The following is a 20635-nucleotide window of genomic DNA, read 5'->3' as shown; positions in this document are numbered from 1 at the left end:
CCAAAAACATGCATGGTAGGTTAATTGGCGACCCCAAATTGTCCATAGGTATTATGAAGGTTGTCTATATGTGCCCTGCGATTAACTGGCTGGACTCTGCCTCTCGACTGAAGACAGCTGGGATAGGCTCCTGCATGCCCGTGAACCTAGTGAGGATAAGCTGTATAGAAAATGGATGGATGGAAAAACTGAGCATTATGAATATAGCAATCGCATGAACTACAAGTGTATCATACATCGTGGCCACTCTTTATTGTAACATAACAGTTAAATAAGTTCAGCTATTAATGAGAATAGAACATAACATCTGAAATTTGAAAAACTCCTCTCACAGGATAAAAGTATGCAGGTGAAATTTCGAAGCCTTTATGTTGTTCAGTGAATTGTCACATTTAAAAGAAATTGGAAAAGAATACCAACAATGTACACACAAGCCCAATAAACAACATTCATTACAAAGTGAATAATATTCTTAATAAATTGTGGTTTTAATGTGAGCTTCTCACTTGACAAGAAGAATGTGACAAAACATGTTTGAAAAAGACAATTTATGAAAATTCAAGGATAACACATGATAATGCTGTGCTAAAAAGGCTTATTTTGAGATAAAGTGTTGCCATAAATCAGACAATTCTGTGGGATTTAATCACTATCATCGTCATTGTTGGATGCCTCAGGTTCTGATCCATTGTCAGAGCGACGAGGAGAACCCTCATTGTCTGACCCCGGCTCCGATTCCCGCTCTGATGCCGCAACAGGTGATCCAGGCCGGGACTCATCTGATGCGGACCGCTTGCTCTCGTTGTCGGACTGCTCCGAGTCGGACTGCCGCTGCACCCTCCTTTTCTTCACTGCACGGTCACTGCCAGACTCGTCATCGCCAGATCCCACCGAGCGTTGAGGGCTGGCCGCTTCACTGGCGGAACGGTTCCTCCCATCGTCTGAATCGCTATCGGATGCGATGCGTTTCCTGTGGTTGCCACCATCATCGTCATCAGATCCAGAGCCGCTGTCTCTTTGGTTCCTGAGGAGGAGTAATATGGATTTGTGAGACTTAAAAAGGAGCTTTTGTGGATTTTTTTCCCATCATCCTCAATCCTTATGGAAGACATGAACATACATGTCCCCTTTATGTGCTAAAGAATGAAAAACAACAACACCTCTTACCTGTCTTCGGCTATTTTCAGGCCATCCTCATCTGAGGAGGACTCTGAGGACGAGATGATCGCCTTTGATTTGATCTTCCCTTTGAGAGAAGGTGGAGGACGCTCAGGCTGAGGCTGAAGATGACCAAGATGGAAGAGATGTTCATTAAATAGAGAATTTGATCAGCATTTCAACAGCATTCATTCATTCATTTTCTCCCGCTTTTTCCTCACAAGGGTCGCGGGAGTGCTGGAGCCTATCCCAGCTGTCTTAGGGTGAGAGGCGCGGTACACCCTGGACTGGTCGCCAGCCAATCACAGGGCACATATAGACAAACAACCATTCACACTCACATTCATACCTATGGACAATTTGGAGTCACTAATTAACCTAGCATGTTTTTGGAATGTGGGAGGAAACCGGAGTACCCGGAGAAAACCCACGTATGCACGGGGAGAACATGCAAACTCCACACAGAGATGGCCGAGGGTGGAATTGAACTTAGGTCTCCTAGCTGCGAGGCCTGCGCACTAACCACTCGTCGGCTGTGCAGCCTTATTTGAGACAATGTTAAGTTTTGTATTGTAGCCTTTGTAGATATTATCACAAACTGCGCGCTAACCACTCGACCACCGTGCCGCCCCATTTCAACAGCAGAGAATTGCAATTGTGGGACCTCAGAGACTTAAAAATTAAATAAAAGCATGCAAAAAAAAAAACCTTTTCAATCTTCTTTCGCTCTTTGATTTTACGCTGCTTCTTGGGTTGAGCTCCTCCTTCCTCGTCATCGCTATCCCTGTCGTCTCTAGGAGCTCTGCGACACAGTAACCACACACTCAGCACTTCTGGTCTTCACTGGCACGTAGGAGAAGCTGACCAGCGCACTCACCTCTTCTTCTTCTTCCGAGACTTCTTCTCTCGGTCCTCGTTCTCGTCTTGCTCACTCCCACTGGCGGCCTTCCTCTTCTTCTTCTTGACGGGCAGTTCTTCGTCTGAGTCGTCATTGACAAACTCGTCCATGTCACCTCCTTTCTTACGCTGAGAGGAGATGACATTAGTCACGCTGCGTTGACGCTAGTGTGTGTGTGTGTGTGCATCTGTGTGCTCTGACACTCACGCGTCCACCACCGCTTCCTCCTCCTTTCTTCTTCTCCTTGGACAACTCCTTGGAGCCCTCAGCGAAGGTGAGTAGGTTCTTGGTCTTCTCAACAAACAGAGCTCTTTGTTCCAGCAGCTTCTTCTGTTCCTCAGCCTCCCGGCTCCTCTTCTCCTCCTGAGCAGTTTTAGAAGAGCGCCAAGGTCAACAAGGTAGCAGGACACCTGACATCAGGGCCACTAATCAATCTAATACCTGCTCTTTCAACATCTGTTGGCGCAGCAGGTCTCGTTCTTGTTCTTGTTTAGCACGAAGTTCCTTCTCCTCCTCGTCCTGCTTTCTGGCCCGTGCCACATGGTACTGAGCCTGACTCAGCAGATCTGAGCATTGTCTGACAAGTCACAACACGCACAGTCATGATGGAACCTGCCCTACTAAAATTGCTGACATGTTACCAGACAATGGCAATGTGTGCCAAACGCAACAGATAAAACAATAAAATACAACAATGAAGAATGATGGGCAATAAATCCAATGCCATGTTACAGTACAATGCTATATGTAATGATATACAGTATGTGCGGTACAATACTATATGTACTAGCTCACTGAAGACAGAAATTGTGGCAGAAGATCAGACTGTATTTCATAACTATAACTTATTCTTTGCTTTATTTTATCACCACCAACACAATCTAGTGACATGTATTAAAGGGGACCTATTATGCTAATTGTGTGGCCCCTTGTATTGAGTTGTGGACTCCTATAGAGCAGCTACACACAATAACCAGCACAGAAATCTTTCTAGATCTACCAGAATCTGCACCTATTCCAGTTGTATTTCTTTGGATTACGTGTTTGTTCATTTACTGTGTTTAAATGTTTTAATTTGTAAGAGAGAGAGAAAACACTAGAGTATGTGTAAAAAAACAGACCTGGCTTCAGAAGCAGCATGCGCAAGGTCGAATCTCATCTTGTCTCCAGCTTTGCTCAAGTAACTAAAATACCTAAGAGGGGACAACAGAGTGATAGAGTTAGCATCCTGGTTAGAGGCTTCATACACACCACTGTCGCATGTTAAACGATAACTTGTTACAAGTTCTTGTGTCACAAAATACTGGGAGATTAAACGACAGAAAAATCTTCATGGACACTAGGCCTTGGTTAATAATAAATATATTAAATAATAGCACAATAAATGAAATTGAATTTGATCATTTTGCCAGCTTCAATAAATTGCATGAGTAAACTCTTGTCAGTCATACAATCCATTTGTCTAGGGCAGGGGGCGGCAACCTTTACTATGAAAAGAGCCATTTTACCCAATGCCCACTGAAGAAAAATAGCCTGGAGCCGCAAAACATATAGTATGTTTAAAACAACATTGGAGGGAATTTGGGGGTATCAAAGTAGTTCAGATAAGAAAAGACGAGTTGGAGTACTCTTGCTAGTTTTGGAGATAAACTTACATAAATGTATGTGTAAACTACTGTAAACGTAAAAACAAGTTCCCATGCCGCTGTTTTTAAATTATCTCGAATTTATTTTTTAGATTTGTAGGTAAGTATTACTTGTTTTTCTTCATGTACTGAACTGGATAGCAGTCAGAACTCACTCAGGATGCATTCATGGTCTCAGACAAAGTTGGATTTTTTAAAACTCATTACAAAAGACGTGCATTTTCCCCACTCGGGTGTTAAAAATATTCAAGCATCGCAAAGGGAGCCACAATAAAGAGGCTGAAGAGCCACATGCGGCTCTGGAGCCGCAGGTTGCTGACCCCTGGTCTAGGGGGTGGAGGTGGGCCCCTAACATACACACAGAGTGCGGAAGAGTGTAACATAGTAGTAGAGTTTTAATTTAGTCATACATTTGATATTTTTTGTACTTTTCCTAGAATGTTAAAATCTTGTCCTCGTAACCCAATCTTGTGTATTGTCTCATCTCTTGAGTGTCCCGTTACACACCTAATGGCCACATTAGTTAGTTTAGTTAGTTTGGATTGTTGATGAGTATAACGACATGTTGGCAAAAGACATGTTGAGAGATTTTACTTTCACAAATGCTCCACCCACTGATTCAAAGAGACTGTATGACAAAATAAAAGGGCTAACCAATGCACAGAGTGAAGGGAGGACTTTCAATATTAGTGCAGACCTTTCAACATGAATGAATAGAATTTGACTCAGAGAGATAGTGAATATATTGGTAGGAGGATGCTGCGTTTAGAGCTGCCAGGGAGGAGGCGTAGAGGAACACCAAAGAGGAGGTTTATGGATGTAGTGAAGGAGGACATGAGGGTAGTTGGTGTGAGAGAGACAGATGCAGAGGACAGGGTTGGATGGAGGAGATTGATTTGCTGTGGCGACCCCTGAACGGAAAAGCCGAAAGAGAAAGAAGAAGAAGCAGCACTGCTCTCAGTTGTGTTGCATTTCACTGGTTTCTCTCTTTACGGTACAGATAAAGACATTGATATCATAACAACTATGAAGTCTTCAAATAAAGCAGAATTGATACAAAAAGCACAGAACAGTGACTTTTGAACAAAAATGACCAGTTGCTACCTGTGAGCCAATTCCAGCTCTTTGACAGCGCTGAGCACAGCCTTCAGGTTGCTTTTCTCATCTTTCAGCACCAGAGTGGCGAGCCGCTGAAGCACCAGGGCCACGTTGAACATCAGCACAGTGTCGCTAGGCGCCACGTGGCATGCCTGATTGCAAGCACGTCAAAAGGAAAAAAATACATTTTAATCCTTTGAGTGAAGAAGCTCAAAATAAAATGATTTCACCTTGAGTAGCATCTGCTTGCATTCCTGTAGTTTCCCACATTTGAAGAGTGCTCGTGCCAAGTAGAGCAGGACCTCTGTGTTCTGGTGTTTGTAAAACTTCTTCAAACAGTTCTCATACTGCACAGGAGAAAGGTACTCCAGATAAATGTACACACGCAATGGTTGTTTATTACGAGGAGTGCCTCTTACCATCTGCACAGCACTGATGTACTGCTTCTGCTCCACGTAGATGTGAGCCAGGTTTAGCCACACATCGCTAATGTCTGCTGTGGCCTCCCTCACCTGGGCAAACACATCCCGGGCTTCTCTGAAGTAGCCCTTATGGGCCAGCACAGCTCCTGGGCACAGAGTGTTTCTCTTTGGTCTCACTTCCACAACTATGACGTTTTAATGTCAGAAAATAAGCCTCACCGATGCCATTGGCTGCGTAAAGGTTCTTTGCGTCATTACGAAGGACTTGTTTGTATATGGCCAAGGCGCGATCCTGGTGTCTCTTTTCCTGTTAAGAAGAAAAAAGGCCAGATATGCTTAAATATATGCAACAATAGAGTGTTTTGGTGTGCGCACCTTCTCTCTGTCTCTGGTCGGCTGGTGGAGGGTCTGTAGCCACACATTGCCCAAAGCCAACATGGAGTAGGTGTCGTTCTGTGTGGACGGCTGTTTCAGAATACGTTCAAACTTCTTTTGACCCGGACCCCACTCCTGTTTGGCCAAGTGAAGGTTCCCTATGAGGGACCATGCATCTGGGTGATCCTGCACCAAACAACAGAGAGTGTTGAAGTGAACAGAGTCTGGAATGACAACAATAAGTTACGCGTTCCAAAAAAAAAAAAAACCTGATTAATCTGCAGGGCCTCTTTGAACCAGTCAGAAGCTTCGTAGAAATTGCCTTTGTCGCGTGCCATTGCGCCCAGACGCAAATAGCCTGTGAAGCCAAGAACAATTCATGGTACGCAAACCATTTTCAGCTGCATGATGGGCAATGTACTGTTTGGCATGCTTACAGTCCACATAGTTAGGATGCTCTCTCAGGATGTTCTTGTAGAGCTTCTCTGCCTCGTGGAATTCACACATGGCCTCATACAGACGAGCCAGATTGTAGGAGGTGGTGACAGAAATAGCGTTGTAGTAGTGCTCATCGTGTTCACCCTCAGCTTTGGCCCGGTCCAGCGATGCAAGGAAGTATTTCTAGCAAAAAAATTAAAAAAAGACGACCAGCCCATGAAACACGTTCATATTTCATACCTACAACCGAAAGAATGTTTACGCTACAACGCTACAAGAACTATAGTTCCCATGATGCTTAGTGTGCGGAAACAGAAAGTAGAGTATTTCTACTTATAGTTTCATAGCTGCTTTGATCGTCTTATGCAGCAATTGTATTTTAATCTGACAAATTTTAAATAACTTTGATCAAATGTGGAATCACTGTAGCCTCTAATTGGATATTAATCACTTGCACAAATAATTTCTTCACCTCACATAAATGCCTCTTTTTTCCCCCACTAGATGGCTGCATTACGACATCAGATGCTAGATGTCATTATATAAGTTACACAGCTATTACATCCTGACTGATTTAATATGAAACATTAGTACAATCACAATTAATTGCAATTGCAATTTTTAGAGGTGTCACAAGGTCTCCAACTGAGCATCCGTATTATTTCAGTAGAGCATCAGCCCATCATATGATCAACGTGGTATATTTGTTGCCATCTTTGTACCTTGGCTTCTTCCAGGTTACCCAATCTGAAGTGAAGAGCACCCAGGTTGTTGAGGATCTCGGGTGGTACATCAGCCTGCACTTTCTCCTGCAGGATGCGGGTGGCTGTGCCGTATGCAGATAGCGCTCCTTGGATGTCAGTCTGCTCCAGGATCTGAGCCAGCTCGATCCAGGCTTCCACATCATCAGGATACTGCTCTGTTACCTTCTTCAAATGACCCTACGAAGCAAAGATGAGGATTCTTTATTGTAAAGGGCCTTGCATTCAAAAGAGTAAGGAGCCAAGTGGCACCATATACATAGTCACTTGTTATCAATGGTAAAATTGTGTTGTTTTTGCATCTAAATGTCAACAGCAGTTCATTATTTTTACATCTGTATGACTTTTAAATGTTTTAACAACAGATGGCCTAAGAAATATATTATCTCAGAGGTTCCACTGTACAATGAAATGGATAAGAGAATACAAGAGGTTATGGGACACATACTTTGGCAATGTCTCGCTTTTCCTGATCCTCGGATGTTGCATATAGGGAGCCCAAAATTTTGATCGTCTCATAGTTGTTGGGGTAGGCCTTTAACACCTTTTCAAAGCACTGTGCTGCATTCTCTTTGTCTCTTCGATAAACATACATCTGTCCCAGGCCAAAGAAGGGCAACACGAATGTGGATGAGGCAAACTGAGTAGCCTGGTAGTAATACTGAAAGGCTTGGTCATAGTCCTCCTGGGGGAAGAGAAGGGACAATGAAATGATAAATAAATAAGGGAGAGGCTAGTTTAGGATAACTTTGGGTGTTACCTGCACATGAAAAGAGCGAGCCAACTGATAGCAGCTCTCGGCCTGCATGGCCTCTACCTCTGTGTTGTGGAAAGCATGCAGTGCCAAATGCTGAACTTTACTGTAGTCCTGAAAGCGCACGACAAAACATTGTGAGGAACGGTTAAAATACAAACCAGGGAGAGCTTCCAATGACAGTAGTCACCTTTTTGAAGAAGAAGTGATTAGCGAGGTGGTTGAGCACCATGGGGTTGCTTGGGTCAATGGTGTAGGCGCGTGACAAGAGCTGGACTCCATTTTTTATGGAATCGGCTTCCTTGTTGTTGAGCTCCAGCACGGCCAAGCCGACGAGGGCTCCCACACATTTGGGATTGAGCTCAAGGGCGCGTCCAAAAGCCAAGCGAGCTTTCTCCAGTTTGTTGAGTTTAACAAAGCAGTGGCCCATACCGAGCCTTACTTCAGCTAATAAGAGATGACACAGGATATAATTACTTTTTATGCTAGATTGTGTGATGGTATTAAAAATATTTTTTAAAGTTTACCTGGACAGCCAGGGTTTGTACGTAGAGCCTTTTTGTAGTATGCCAGTGCACCTCTGTAATCTTTTTTATTGAAAGAAATACAAGCCTTACCTGGAAAAGAACACAAGACGTTAATTCAGTGAAACAATGCTCGTTATTTCATCTAAAGTGAGACTTTTCAGTGACAGTCTCTTTTTCCTTTTTTATATTTCATATTATATACCCTATTGGCTGCAATATTCAGTCAATTCGGTAGTACTACAAGGTGTGCGCTTTGTTTTCTCATCCCACTACCCTTTCTTAAGCCAACTGGTTGGTTGCACAAAAATAACAAATCACATTTGCGAGCATGTTCTTTGTTTACTACTTGCCAAGTAGAGCAGGGATATTATTGGTGGACTGGTTGAGGACAAAGTGGAACTGAGCGTCAGCCTGGTCCATCTTGTCTCCTTCCAGAAGACAGAAACAAGCTCTTCCCAGCAAATGGTTCTGATCGAGACAAGAGAAATTAAATTCAGGCTGTTTTCTCCTCTTTTGAATCTTGAATAATCTGCTCTGTGCTCTTGTTCTCACCTGATCGTACATGATGATCTTGTCCGCCATGGTGTACAACAGCGTGGCCTGCGTGATGAGCTCTTTCTTGGCATCTTTGTTTTTCTCTTTGCGTGCCTGCTGCACGTAATAAGCTGCCAGTGTATCCAGACATGTCATCTGGTCCTTCTCGTGGTCTCTGTAGTCCAGGTTTCCGTCGATACGAGCGGCCTCTAAAAGTTTGACAAAGTCCTCTGTTTTGCCCTGTTTGTAGTACTCCAGCTGGAAAACCAAGACAGGGTAGTGTTATTGCCTAATTATTTCACAATCACAACTATATGTAATACATCTCACATTAGGATTTGTTTGTTTCATTGGAGTAAACATGAAAAAGTATACTACTTTCTGACAAACCTTTCAACCATACATTGTTTGCGGCACTCAACTACATTGCAATGCTTCATTTCGTGAATCTTACAGTACAGAATAGAACAGATTTACCGCCAAAGCAATCCATATGTGCAGCTGCGTGTGTTCTTGCTTCAGGATACTGATGACTTCATCACCTTCAGGCAGCTGGTCGAAGTCAAGCTCAATAACCTGCAGGATAAAAGTTACTAAATTAATAAATGTTATCAACAAGTTTGTGCACATAAACTGTTAGTATTAACCTAAAGATTTCACCATTCACTACACACTTTTCTCTAGTTAACACAGGCTAAAAACAGTTTGAACTAAATCAAGACATCCATGATGGCAATGATGTGCAAAGATGCAGGAGTACTGTTAAAGGTGAGTTTGTGAACGGTTTACTAATATACACATTCACTTGACCCTCATTTTAGATACCTTTCATAAATTACGCAAATGCAATAGAATAACCGCATAGAGTACTTCTGCATTTAGAAAGATAATAACGCTATCGGGGAAGTACTATCTTAACAATTTTCGTAGTTGTAGTTTGCATTGCTGTGGAAATCTACGTACTGAATACTGTGAAGTCTTTCCATAATTTACTTGACTTTTCTTTAGATATTAAGAGAGCAAAGACATAACCTTGAGTAAACTTGGATGAAATCTGACGTTAAATTCGTTATTTTCTGTGCTACAATGTGTCAATGTGCGCTCAGTTATAACAGTACTTGGACATGTTGACAATGTTACCAATTTGTGCGACGAAGCACTTGTTCTGGTGTTAGCACTAACTAGCACACATGGCTAGCAACATAGCAACGTCCTTTAGCGAAGAGTCATTCAAATTAACGGCTTTTACCTCATCTGTGTCCCGCAGAGGGATCTCGATGGACCCCCGAGACATTCTGGCGGAGGAAAACACCAAAATGTAGTTAAGTATAATGGACAATTAATCCAGTGTAGTCCAAATGCTCAACAGCTAGCTGTTGTTTTAAACCGGAAGTCTGAGCGCGGATTGTGCAGCCAAATTTGTGCCCGGGCGGAAAACCTACTTAAAATAAAAATTCCAAACGTGTTATTATTTTTGTCAGTGAAGTCGAGATGCTTGGCAGACTGATTGTCCAACCAAAGTTATCTATGTATGTATATATATATTTTACATTTTATTAAAAGGAATATTTAACCAATACTGGTTTAGCATATGCTAAACGGTGGTAGTGGTAACCAGGGGTTGACAAATTGTAACCTTGAGCCAGCTGTAACACCCATGTCAGCCAACCATCAGTATCAGTATCGCCCTGATTCACTTGGTATCCATACCAAAATGTGTAGTGCTGCCCACTTCCTGTGTACTGAATACTTTACTTATAATCATTATTAATTACTTATACCAGTTATACCAATATACCAGTTCCACATCTTTTAATGTAAATTCAAAGAAATTGAGTGTATCATTGCCTCAGGCAATCATTTTTTCAGGAGTAGCTTGAGGCAAGGGGGGTTTCTGGGGAGTCAGCTGGTTTTGATGTGAAGTGCAAACAAGAGCAAGAGCATCCTGAAGGCTTCATGCGTGCATCAGAGGACATGCTCAAATAACTATGAAAATAATATATTAACACAATATGACATCTCGTTCCAGAGGAACTGCAATGGATTGAGAAGTAAGAATTATTACTGAATTATCTTTTAAATGTATGAGATTATTATTCATCATAAGCAGGTAGGCATGTAGGAAGCATTGTTATTACATAATCAGCACACATTGTGCGACAGAAGCTCTACAATACTTAACCTGTATTGTATTTACTTATATGTTTACTTATATTTTTGTAAATATATATGTTTGTAAATATGCTAATTATGTTTATCTTAGATTATTTCAATTAGATTGCATTTTTATTGTATAACATACAATATATTATATTCATTATTATATTGTTACATTATTTATTCCTATTATATTGCATTTGGTACATTTTTCTAGTTTTTCTTTTTCTTCTGCAAGTGAGCCACTGCAATCAAGCTATTTCCCTTGTGGATCAATAAAGTGTGTCTAAATGTAAGTCCAAGATTACATAACTGTTCTTGTGTATTGCTTTTTATGAACTATATTTGCATTGCATATACATACTACCACAATGTAAATTATGCTGATCCTAGGAATATCACGTTTTCTGGCTTGAATAATGGCTTAAATATTGGTACTTGATTTCAGAGACAGAAATGTGACCCTCCATCAAGCCCATTGCTGACAGGGAATCCAGCACATAGGCACAATGTCAGACAGCAATGAAGGTAAGAGATGATGAATAGTTTGCCAAATCTGCTCCAATGTATGCAAACATATACTGAAATACACAAAAACATCTCTGTTAATGTCTAGTGTGGGAGTCTACTGACTGTGGGAACCCGCGAGGACTGAGGGACTCACATGACACGAGTGGGTTCTCCGAACATGAACTCATTGACATCATGTATAATGCATGCAACAACTCCAACACAGGTAGGTCCACTTGGCAAAGATGAGTGAAGTAATCCAGAATACAACATTTGGTCTTTCACAAGCAGGAGAGGTGTTGGCATCATCCATCTTACAGTACCTGCAAAAGGTGACCTCTCAGAGTCCAGAGCAGGGTGGTCTGACATCCCTGCGGCAATTGCTGGACCCTGAATGTCAAGACCCCATTGTGAGCAGAGAGAACTTCCACCTGACTATGAAGGAATGGATCGCTCAGTGCAGCCAGGACAGGTAATGTCAGCAATTAGAGGATAATTGCAAAACAAACATATACGTACATGTAAAAATAATAAGATAAACATGATGAATAATTACGAACATGTACATGTTTTTTGTGAGAATATTGTGAGCCTGACTGGAAACACTAAAACACACTGCATTTTTGTACAGGACATGGGGTGTATTCTTCTTTGCTCTGTAATTAGTTCAAGCAAACTTCATCTTTACGGATCAAAATAAAGTTTTGGGAGCGTGTTGAGAACCATAAACATTGTCAACTGGGGCCCATTTGTAAAGGATTTTCTACTTTTAATTGGTTCTAATGTAATTTTCTTCCATAATAATTTGGTATAATGTTTGCACTGTTCATACTGCCATAGTGGGGCATGTTATAAATGAGCTTGTCAACCCATTGGAAATTGCAGTGGTTCAGTGCCCACTATAACAGTCTGACTCACAATGTCATCTTAGAAAGAATGCTGAACTCATCACACAGCAACTGAACAATTGAACAAGTACCAACACAAGTGTAAGGTGAAAAAAAAACTATTTATAACAACTACCATTTTCCCATAAGCATTTTGTCTGAGCAAAGCATTTCATTGGAGGACAAGCAACATAGAAAATGGATGGATGAATGGCACTGCAATGCTGCCTCTGTCCAATAGAGGGACCCCAGAAGGAGGCAGACATCATTGCAGCTCCCTGGTAGGCACCAATATTTATTGGTGCCTGTCAATGCTTGGATGTAATGCATTATGGAAAAATGTTAAAATAGTTATTTATTTTAAACTCGTATTGGTACATGTATTTATATGTATTGTATTCATATTTCTTGGGCAAGCCGTTTGGGTGTTAAGTTGTTGTGTGATGATTTTAGTGGTCTTTGTAAGATGACACAGTGAGTCAGACTGTTATATTGAGTAATCATCTCCTGCAAAAAAAGTAAAAAAGTAAAGGAGATGTAACAAAATTAAAACTTAGCCATAAATTAGCCGCATCACTGTATAAGTCACAAGAAAAAAGTAGCGGCTTATACACCAGAAATGACAGGAAATTACTACACCATGTAAGTGTTCCTTAGTGTCCCCAAGTGTGTTAGTTTTTGGATAGACAAGAACTCTGACTTCTCCTGCTGTTCAGTGCTGATGTGGACAGTGTTGGAGATGCATCTTATCCAAACGCTTCAGTAGTAGCTGTGAATGGTAAGCCATCACTTTTCTCTTTTACTAGATCGTTATTAGACAAATGCCAATCACCTAATCCTCTTTCAGGACTGGAATTCCCATGCTCTAAAACCAAGACTGCCTCCACCAATAGCCAACAGTGTGCCTGGTGAGTGGATTCTCTTCATTCTGTCCAATTTCAGCACTAACTCTTATTCTGGCCTTACTCAGCGATGGAAAAGACCTATCATCGGCAGTGTCAGAGCTGAAGCTAGCACACCGCAAGCTCAACGAGCAAAACAGCAGCCTGCTGAGGACGGTGGCTCAGTGTGAAGATGTCAACCTGCAGCTCACTCTGGAGATCACTGAGCTGCGAGCAAAGCTGGCCAGGTGAAAGGTCAAGTCATCATCTTCCCTAGTTGCACAGTGGGAAGTGTTTCAATCGGAAAATAATGGAAACATAAAACATTTATTAACGGGATAGGTAAAGGTTTTAGAAGCATAGCATAACATTAACTGTTATACAAGCGTAAGAATCATTTCACCCATGGTTAATATGAATATGTAAATGAAAAAAACATGCATTTTTAATGACAATAGCATAATGTGAAGGTGATTGGTGCTACAAATGTGCCTCACATATAATTATCAGTTCACTAGTTTAGCATACAAGTGTGGTTTGAAATTTTTTTTTGTGACTTCAAGGCATATGGGTAAAAATAACATTTTAAAAAGCACATATTTTAATTGTAGGTAGACTTCAGAGGTTCAACTGTACTGCAGTATATTTTCTACTGAGACATATTGATAGATCATATTTTACTTGGGAATGTGTAGTTCCCAGCGGTCAGCCGTTCGAGCCCGATCCATAACAGAGGAACTGGAGGAGACCCGTCGGGCATTTAAAGAGGCCCAGGAGAAAGCCAGCCGTGCTCAGGCCAGCTGCACCAAACTGGTATTTCACACATTTAAGGCACATACTCTATTAAGTGACTAATTTCAAGACGACAATTTTGGTCCACTTTTTTGTCCCTTACAGAGCAATGAGGTTGAATGCCTGAAGGTTCACATAAGCAGACTTGAGGACAAGGTAATATAGTCAGTTTCAATTAGTCTTTAGATCCAAACCATCCTCATATTTTACTTTTTCTTCTATTAAGCTTCTTTATTTAATATTTGCTTCTTGCTACTGCTTGAGTTGAATTGTGTAAATAGTAATATAGTCACGTAATGTTCCTTAATGTATCTAGAATAAAACCAGGACCAATCTTATCCAATCCAATCCACTTTATTTATATAGCACATTTTATAAACAGAGTTTCCAAAGTGCTGCACAGACTAGTAAAATAAAAAGTAAAAATAAAATACAATAAATAAAGGTACATATTGAAGCCAAGAGTATGTGATTCCAGGACCTTACGACATCAACACATTTGTTAAAGTTGCTGTATGTCACAGATGGTCCGGTGTCGAGAGGGTGTTAACTTTAAACGTAAACTGCGCCTCATGTAACACACCCACACATTTGTTACTGTATGTGATGTTATCAGCCAAAGATAGCGATTTGGCAAAGTTTAGCTGATAAAAGTAACAACAGCATGACTGCAAATTGTTAATTGTTTTGCTGAGACTGCTTATGGGTGCGAGTACTATCGGCAGTGGTGATTGACCAATCATCTTATTCAAGCTGAAGGAAACTTTTGGACAATTTTCATGTAGTTTAATTATGAATTTTAAACAAGTGGCATAACATCTGAAATAAAAGAGGAAATTATGTAGAAAAGGTGACCCCCCCCACAAAAAAATCACCTTGCATGTAAAATGCTAGAACAGCACTCTACAAGAAGCAATGAAGTCTTTAAAATGAAATAATAAAAAAAAACAAATAAAATCATAAATTGTTACAACTATAATGATGAAAATGGTAATATTAATGATGATTATAATAATAACAATAATAATGGTAATAATTATAACAATAATGATAATAATGATAATAACAATAATAATATTACAATGATAATATAACGGGGGATAAACATGAACATGAACATGATTATATCTTTCAAAAAGGGGTAGGCATTTATAAGCTTTTGCTTCAGCCTACTCCTTTTGGGCTTGTGATCAGATAGTTGAATACAAATGTAAATAATGGAAAGTTATATTTTGATTGATGTAAGAAATGCACTGTAATGTTGTATATATTTGCCCAAATAAAATAAAAAAAAAAAACATTTTTTACATAAGTTTGTTTGTATCTTGAGTCATGCCTTCATTCATGGCTGCCTTTAGGCCCGACTTCTCATATTCTTTCCACCAATAAGACACCTAAGTGTTGCCTTTACAAAAACATTTGCATCTCCGCAGAATGAAAAACTGTCCTTTGAAAAGACATGCGCCGAAGATGGCATCAATAAACTCCGAAAGGTCAACGCTGATTTGAGGGTAGGAACAGACAATATCAATTAAACACTCTTACAGTTAATGTTCATGTTAAAGATTCAAATATTCACAGGCTGAACTTCAAGAAACTCTTGTCATGCTGACTCTGAAAGACAGAGAACTCACTAAGGTTGGTTGATGTGGAAATTTAGCACTAAAACCTGTTGACTGTCATTACTCATCTTAGATTATGTTCCTGTGTAGAAAGACATTCTCATGGATAAAATGAAGAGCTCCCACTTGGATAATCACAACATTATTGAGGTTTGTTGCACTGTTTTACTTCTTCCACTGGTTCTGCAAATGAATATGAATACATATTTTTGGATTTATTTTACATGTTATGTTACAGGGTGTGCAGGCGGAGCTGATGAGGTTACATGAACATTCCCATCAAGTTCTGTTGAGGTATTTTGCATTGTAATGTACATTTCCTAGAAACTGTATGGTCAAATTGAGACTTTTCAGACATTTTGTGCGTTTGTAACTGATTGGGAACTAGAATACTGGTACACATGCAGCATATTAAAACTGTCCCCAAAGATTGGAGAAGAAGTTGAAGAAGTTAAGATCATAATAATGCCATAATGCCTCATATTAACTCACTAGCAAGATCTCAGTGTATAGACTGGTCATATATCTCATCTCGTTTCATATTATCTACATACTGTATTGTATATAACTCTGGGAAAAACTGTTGATTTTGTTAATACTTGGGTTGTTTATATTGTTTATTTTTCTATATTGTGTATTTTGTACTGCTTTACTGATTCTGTACTCTTGCTGCTGTGCAATGCAAATTTCCCCACTGAGGGACGAATAAAGGCATATCTTATCTTATCTTAAATATAATATAAATATGTGAGTGATATGACACTATTAGGCCCTACCATGATGACTTGCTTTTCTCTACTTGAATTTGCTTTTGCAAATATTGAATATAATACAGTATAGAGCAAGTGTTTGGACATTTGGTTTGATCAATGCTTGCTAAGACAAGACAGCTAATATAGATTAATAAATGTGATATCCCCTCACAGGTATGACAGACTCTGCATCAGTCCTCAGACTCTCTATGGTCGAGATCCTCCCAACCTACGCTCCCTGCAGAGTGAGATGCAAGACAAGCAGCAGGTACTGTCATGATTAGCACGGGGTTGTCTTTTGCAATGACTTTGTACTGTAGTACTGTTTACAAATTTACCCACTGAGGGACGAATAAAGGCATATCTTAATGTTTTGCAGCAGAACCACCACCTTCATACGGATGGCGAGGACATTCAGAGCATCATCCATAGGATCAAATCTGCAGAAATTGCTCACCTTTTGCGTAATAAGCATTCAGAGAAGGTGAGTTCAAATTCCACAAGAGACACAAGTCGATGTTGTTTCATTGCTTCGTCACCACAGGAATCTTCTCCTGTGGAGATCCAGGAGAACCCTTTTCCTCAGCACCAGCAGCAACAGGCAAGCATCAAGCAGCAGCTTGTTAATGTGTATGTGAGTTTTTGCTTTCCTTTTCTCCTCTTATGGTAACAGAGTGGATTTAGTTGATGTTACTTTCTGCTCTGAGCAGCTCCCTTCTGCTAATAAAATGTCTGCTTTTGACAGAATATTTATGGGCATCACCCTTACGCAACACACAGGCTTTACCATCCTCAGTATGTAAGACAGTATTGAGGCTAAGTGCAGTTTTAGTGCCCCTTGGTAACTACAGACATAACAGTGTGTGAAGGAGATGTTTATAAAGCTGTGCTGCTGGTTTCAGACTGCACGAGCTAGAGCTGCAGAAGTGCGTATGGGAGGATAAAGGGGAGAAGGTGGACGAGCGGTTGAAAGCCTGGGAGAAGGAGCAAAAGCCAAGCCAGACTGGGAACCAGACTCAGATACCGCAGTCCAAGAAGGTGGCCATTGTGAAGTGGTGGAAAGCCCTCAGTGTGGAGGGAGCTAAAGCCCGGACTGGTGAAAGCAAGCCCATTCAGCAGCTGGCAGAGAGAGCTCGACTCCATGAAGCTGAGCAGACCATCTCTGATATGAGGGAGCAGGTCTGTCACCTGCAAGATTCTCTTAAATCTGCACAGAATTATGCGGCTGAGCAAAAAAGCAGAAGCAGAGCTTTTCTAGTTCACAAGGAAACCAACACTGACACAGAAGATGAGAACACAGCTGGTGGAACGTGTGTGAGGGAGCAGAGGGATGCAGCAGTGGCCACAGATTTTGTTCACATCCCAAGAGGAGATGCCAAACTTGGAATAACTGCAGACAGACTGCTGGTGGCCCTCAAAAGAATGGAGGCCGTGGTCAACAATGCCCTGGAGTCGGCCAAACTGGTAAAAGAGAACGAGCAGAGAGTGAGCCAGGTGAGGGTGAGGATGGAGAGCATCACTCAGAGGGTGGAGGCCGCTTTGGGACAGGCGGCCATTACCGACATGCAACTGAACATACTTGAGACTCGGATCATGGAAACAACGACGAATCAGGTTTGTCTGTGGGTCTGTGTATTCGAACATCACAGTAGCAGCACAACAAGGCACAATGCGATGATTACAAGATAAAAAACACATTTTGAAAGGAAAATACTTAACGTGTTAAATACATGAATGAATAGGCTCTGGTACTTCCTACTCCTTTTCAGAAACAAATGACATTGAATTTATGCAATTATAATCAAGTGATGTTGTTAATGTAGCCCAATTATTCATTCATTCATTCATTTTTGCGGGGAGTGCTGGAGCCTATCCCAGCTGTCTTCGGGTGAGAGGCGGGGTACACCCTGGACTGATCGCCAGCCAATCACAGGCCACATATAGACAAACAACCATTCACACTCACATTCATACCTATGGACAATTTGGAGTCACCAATTAACCTAGCATGTTTTTGGAATGTGGGAGGAAACCGGAGTACCCGGAGAAAACCCACGCATGCACGGGGAGAACATGCAAACTCCACACAGAGATGGCAGAGGATGGAATTGAACCCTGGTCTCCTGTGAGCGCTATCCACTACACCGCCGTGCCGCCCTAGTCCGATTATGTCAATAAAAATTAATAATTATTTTGGGAAGTGTTGAAATGCATGCACCAAAAGTGGCATGGAATAAAAGTGAAATAGGTCTGTATAGATTTGAGGTCCATCCATTTTATGGTATTCTTTCTCTTTCGGCTTTTCCAGCAGCAAATCAATCTCCTCCATCCTACCCTGTCTTCTGCATCTGTCTCTCTCACACCAACTCCCCTCATGTCTCCTTCACTACATCCATAAACCTCCTCTTTTGGTCTTCCTCTACACCTCCTACACTCAAAAAATAAATGTTTAGCCTCAACAAAAAAAATCAACGCAACAGTTTCCATTCGTCTTTCTTAGTTATGACAACTTAATTTGAAATTGCTTTGAACCAACAAACAATATTGCATTGCACGAATTAGCTTTTCCTCTTTACTCAAAGCTTATTTTAAGTAATGCTTACTGAATAATTGTTGTCATAGGGACAAGTTTTTTAAGTTTGTAACTCAAAAAAATATGTTAAGTCAACTGACTTAATCATTTTATTCAAAGTAGTTTCATTTGTTGTCTACTTAATTATAATAACAGTGCACACAGATTTTTAAGTAGCAGTAACTTAAGTTCATGTAAAAGCCAACATTATTATTTGAACATAACTTAAAAAATTAATTTAGCAACTTAGAAAGTTTATCTAAAGTTGTGTTTGATTACATTTTTTACATTGCATGTGTTATGCATATATGTATATATATATGTATTAAATCAAGTGGTGTCAACAGATACTCTCAATTACTTTTTAGAGTGTACCTGGCAGCTCTAAACGCAGCATCTTTCTACCGATATATTCACTATCTCTCCTCTGGACATGTCCCAACCATCTCAGTCTGGCCTCTCTGACTTTATCTCCATGGCCTCTAACATGTAATGTCCGTCTGATGTACTCCTTCCTGATCCTATCCATCCTGGTCACTCCCAATGAGAACCTCAGCATCCTCATCTCTGCTATTTACAAATTTAATTAAGGAGGAGCGGTTAATTCCTAGTCCTACTTCAAGGCCTCTAACATTTAATGTCCCTCTGATGTACTTGATCCTATCCATCCTGGTCACTGCCAATGAGAACCTCAGCATCCTCATCTCTGCTATTTTCAAATATAATTAAAGAGGAGCGGTTAATTCCTAATTCCCGATCCTTCAATTATTGTCCTGAACATCTTATATGAACTGTGATTGGATGGCGAACAGTCCAGGGTGTACCCCGCCTCTCGCCCAAAGACAGCTGGGATAGGCTCCAGCACCCCCGCGACCCTCGTGAGGAAAAAGCGGTAGAAACTGAATGAATGAATGAATCTTATATGAAGCAAGGTCATGTGGATTACTAAATATCATCTTCCCTGTCCACTTTTCCGAGGCAGGTGTGTTCCGGGGTTTTGGTAAGTCCAGACCATTCAACTGAGTGTTTGGCACAGGATAAAGATCAAATAGAGAGTCCTTCACCTCCACCTTCACCTCCACCTCCTATAATTCTACAAGTCAGTGAGCCTCCACAGCTTCCAGTGAAAGGTATGACAGTTGCATTCCTGTAATACATGTTCAGACACAAATGAATAAAACTTACTTCCTCTTTTATTGGTGATGAAAATAGACACAATGGGCAGTTATTCAAATTGTGCACAACAGCTGTCACTTTTAAACAGACAGTGAGAATAATCTCTGAGGGAGTGTATGTCACTGGTATCTATCAAAGTGTCTATTTTTTTTTTCCAAAATGTCAACATACGGCCCCTGGGAAGGGTAAAGTATATTTAGCCATGCTGAACCTTGTAGATTGTTGGATTTTGTACAAATGTAAGGCACTGTAAGTGGAAAAATTTGACCTTTTAGGGTTACACAAATTGATGAATTCAATTAAAACCACAATTGCACGGTCAGGTCTGAATTTACTCATGCATTTAATTTTATCATTTTAATAGAATTGCATGGGACTGACTATTTTTCTGTTAAACTCTCATAAACAGACTTGATCTTTTTTATGAATGATTTGTGGTACAAGAATACAAAGACAGTAGATGCTGAGGAAGTTAAGATGTGCACGAATATCCAAGCTTTTCAGGGACTTTTTTTAATCTTATGACATATTTTATGACAGCAGGGGCGTATTTAGACATCTGGGGGCCCAAGGGAAACCAAGTCATTGAGGCCCTCCACGTCGATGTACTTTAGGCCACTTTTTTCCCCTGCTTTTGAAATTTGTTCCAGTTATCTGTCAGTTGAAGCTACTAGT

At 40.7% G+C, this 20635-nt stretch overlaps 3 protein-coding genes across 3 annotated transcripts in view; 2 read left to right on the top strand and 1 right to left on the bottom strand.

Moving 5' to 3' along the window:
• Positions 1 to 228: 228 nt before the first annotated feature.
• ctr9 (CTR9 component of Paf1/RNA polymerase II complex) lies at positions 229 to 10029 on the bottom strand. Its single transcript, XM_058089788.2, has 23 exons — positions 9861 to 10029; positions 9089 to 9187; positions 8630 to 8869; positions 8428 to 8545; positions 8078 to 8167; positions 7741 to 7997; positions 7557 to 7664; positions 7245 to 7481; positions 6758 to 6976; positions 6035 to 6218; positions 5867 to 5955; positions 5598 to 5783; positions 5442 to 5529; positions 5220 to 5368; positions 5031 to 5147; positions 4807 to 4952; positions 3178 to 3249; positions 2498 to 2633; positions 2264 to 2419; positions 2036 to 2184; positions 1867 to 1960; positions 1168 to 1280; positions 229 to 1024 (listed from the first exon to the last, which is right to left on the bottom strand). Exons 1-23 carry the CDS (start codon positions 9903 to 9905, stop codon positions 643 to 645), a joined length of 3474 nt encoding a protein of 1157 aa, XP_057945771.2. The 5' UTR covers positions 9906 to 10029; the 3' UTR covers positions 229 to 642.
• Positions 10030 to 10987: 958 nt separating this feature from the next.
• LOC144901609 (protein KASH5-like) lies at positions 10988 to 11897 on the top strand. Its single transcript, XM_078795651.1, has 4 exons — positions 10988 to 11060; positions 11217 to 11296; positions 11385 to 11504; positions 11570 to 11897. The coding sequence occupies exons 2-4, from the start codon at positions 11278 to 11280 to the stop codon at positions 11752 to 11754; spliced, it is 324 nt and encodes a 107-aa protein (XP_078651777.1). The 5' UTR covers positions 10988 to 11060; positions 11217 to 11277; the 3' UTR covers positions 11755 to 11897.
• Positions 11898 to 13118: 1221 nt separating this feature from the next.
• Positions 13119 to 20635, top strand: part of mrvi1 (murine retrovirus integration site 1 homolog) — a gene marked incomplete at its 5' end in the record, with an annotated part of 29607 nt that continues 22090 nt past the window's right edge. The window contains 11 exons of the mRNA XM_078795831.1: positions 13119 to 13294; positions 13742 to 13859; positions 13944 to 13994; positions 15272 to 15349; positions 15420 to 15476; positions 15551 to 15610; positions 15699 to 15754; positions 16387 to 16480; positions 16592 to 16842; positions 17115 to 17826; positions 19767 to 19914. Coding sequence (XP_078651957.1) covers positions 13119 to 13294; positions 13742 to 13859; positions 13944 to 13994; positions 15272 to 15349; positions 15420 to 15476; positions 15551 to 15610; positions 15699 to 15754; positions 16387 to 16480; positions 16592 to 16842; positions 17115 to 17826; positions 19767 to 19914 — 1801 coding nt within the window. The remainder of the gene's footprint in view (positions 13295 to 13741; positions 13860 to 13943; positions 13995 to 15271; positions 15350 to 15419; positions 15477 to 15550; positions 15611 to 15698; positions 15755 to 16386; positions 16481 to 16591; positions 16843 to 17114; positions 17827 to 19766; positions 19915 to 20635) is intronic.

This window comes from Doryrhamphus excisus, linkage group LG13 (assembly GCF_037039965.1).
Source record: "Doryrhamphus excisus strain RoL-2023G ecotype Guam linkage group LG13, RoL_Dexc_Guam_v1.1, whole genome shotgun sequence".
In the NCBI taxonomy this organism is placed as follows: Eukaryota; Metazoa; Chordata; class Actinopteri; order Syngnathiformes; family Syngnathidae; genus Doryrhamphus; species Doryrhamphus excisus.
The sequence above is the reverse complement of the archived record's forward strand: the minus strand, read 5'-3'. Positions and strand labels throughout refer to the sequence as shown.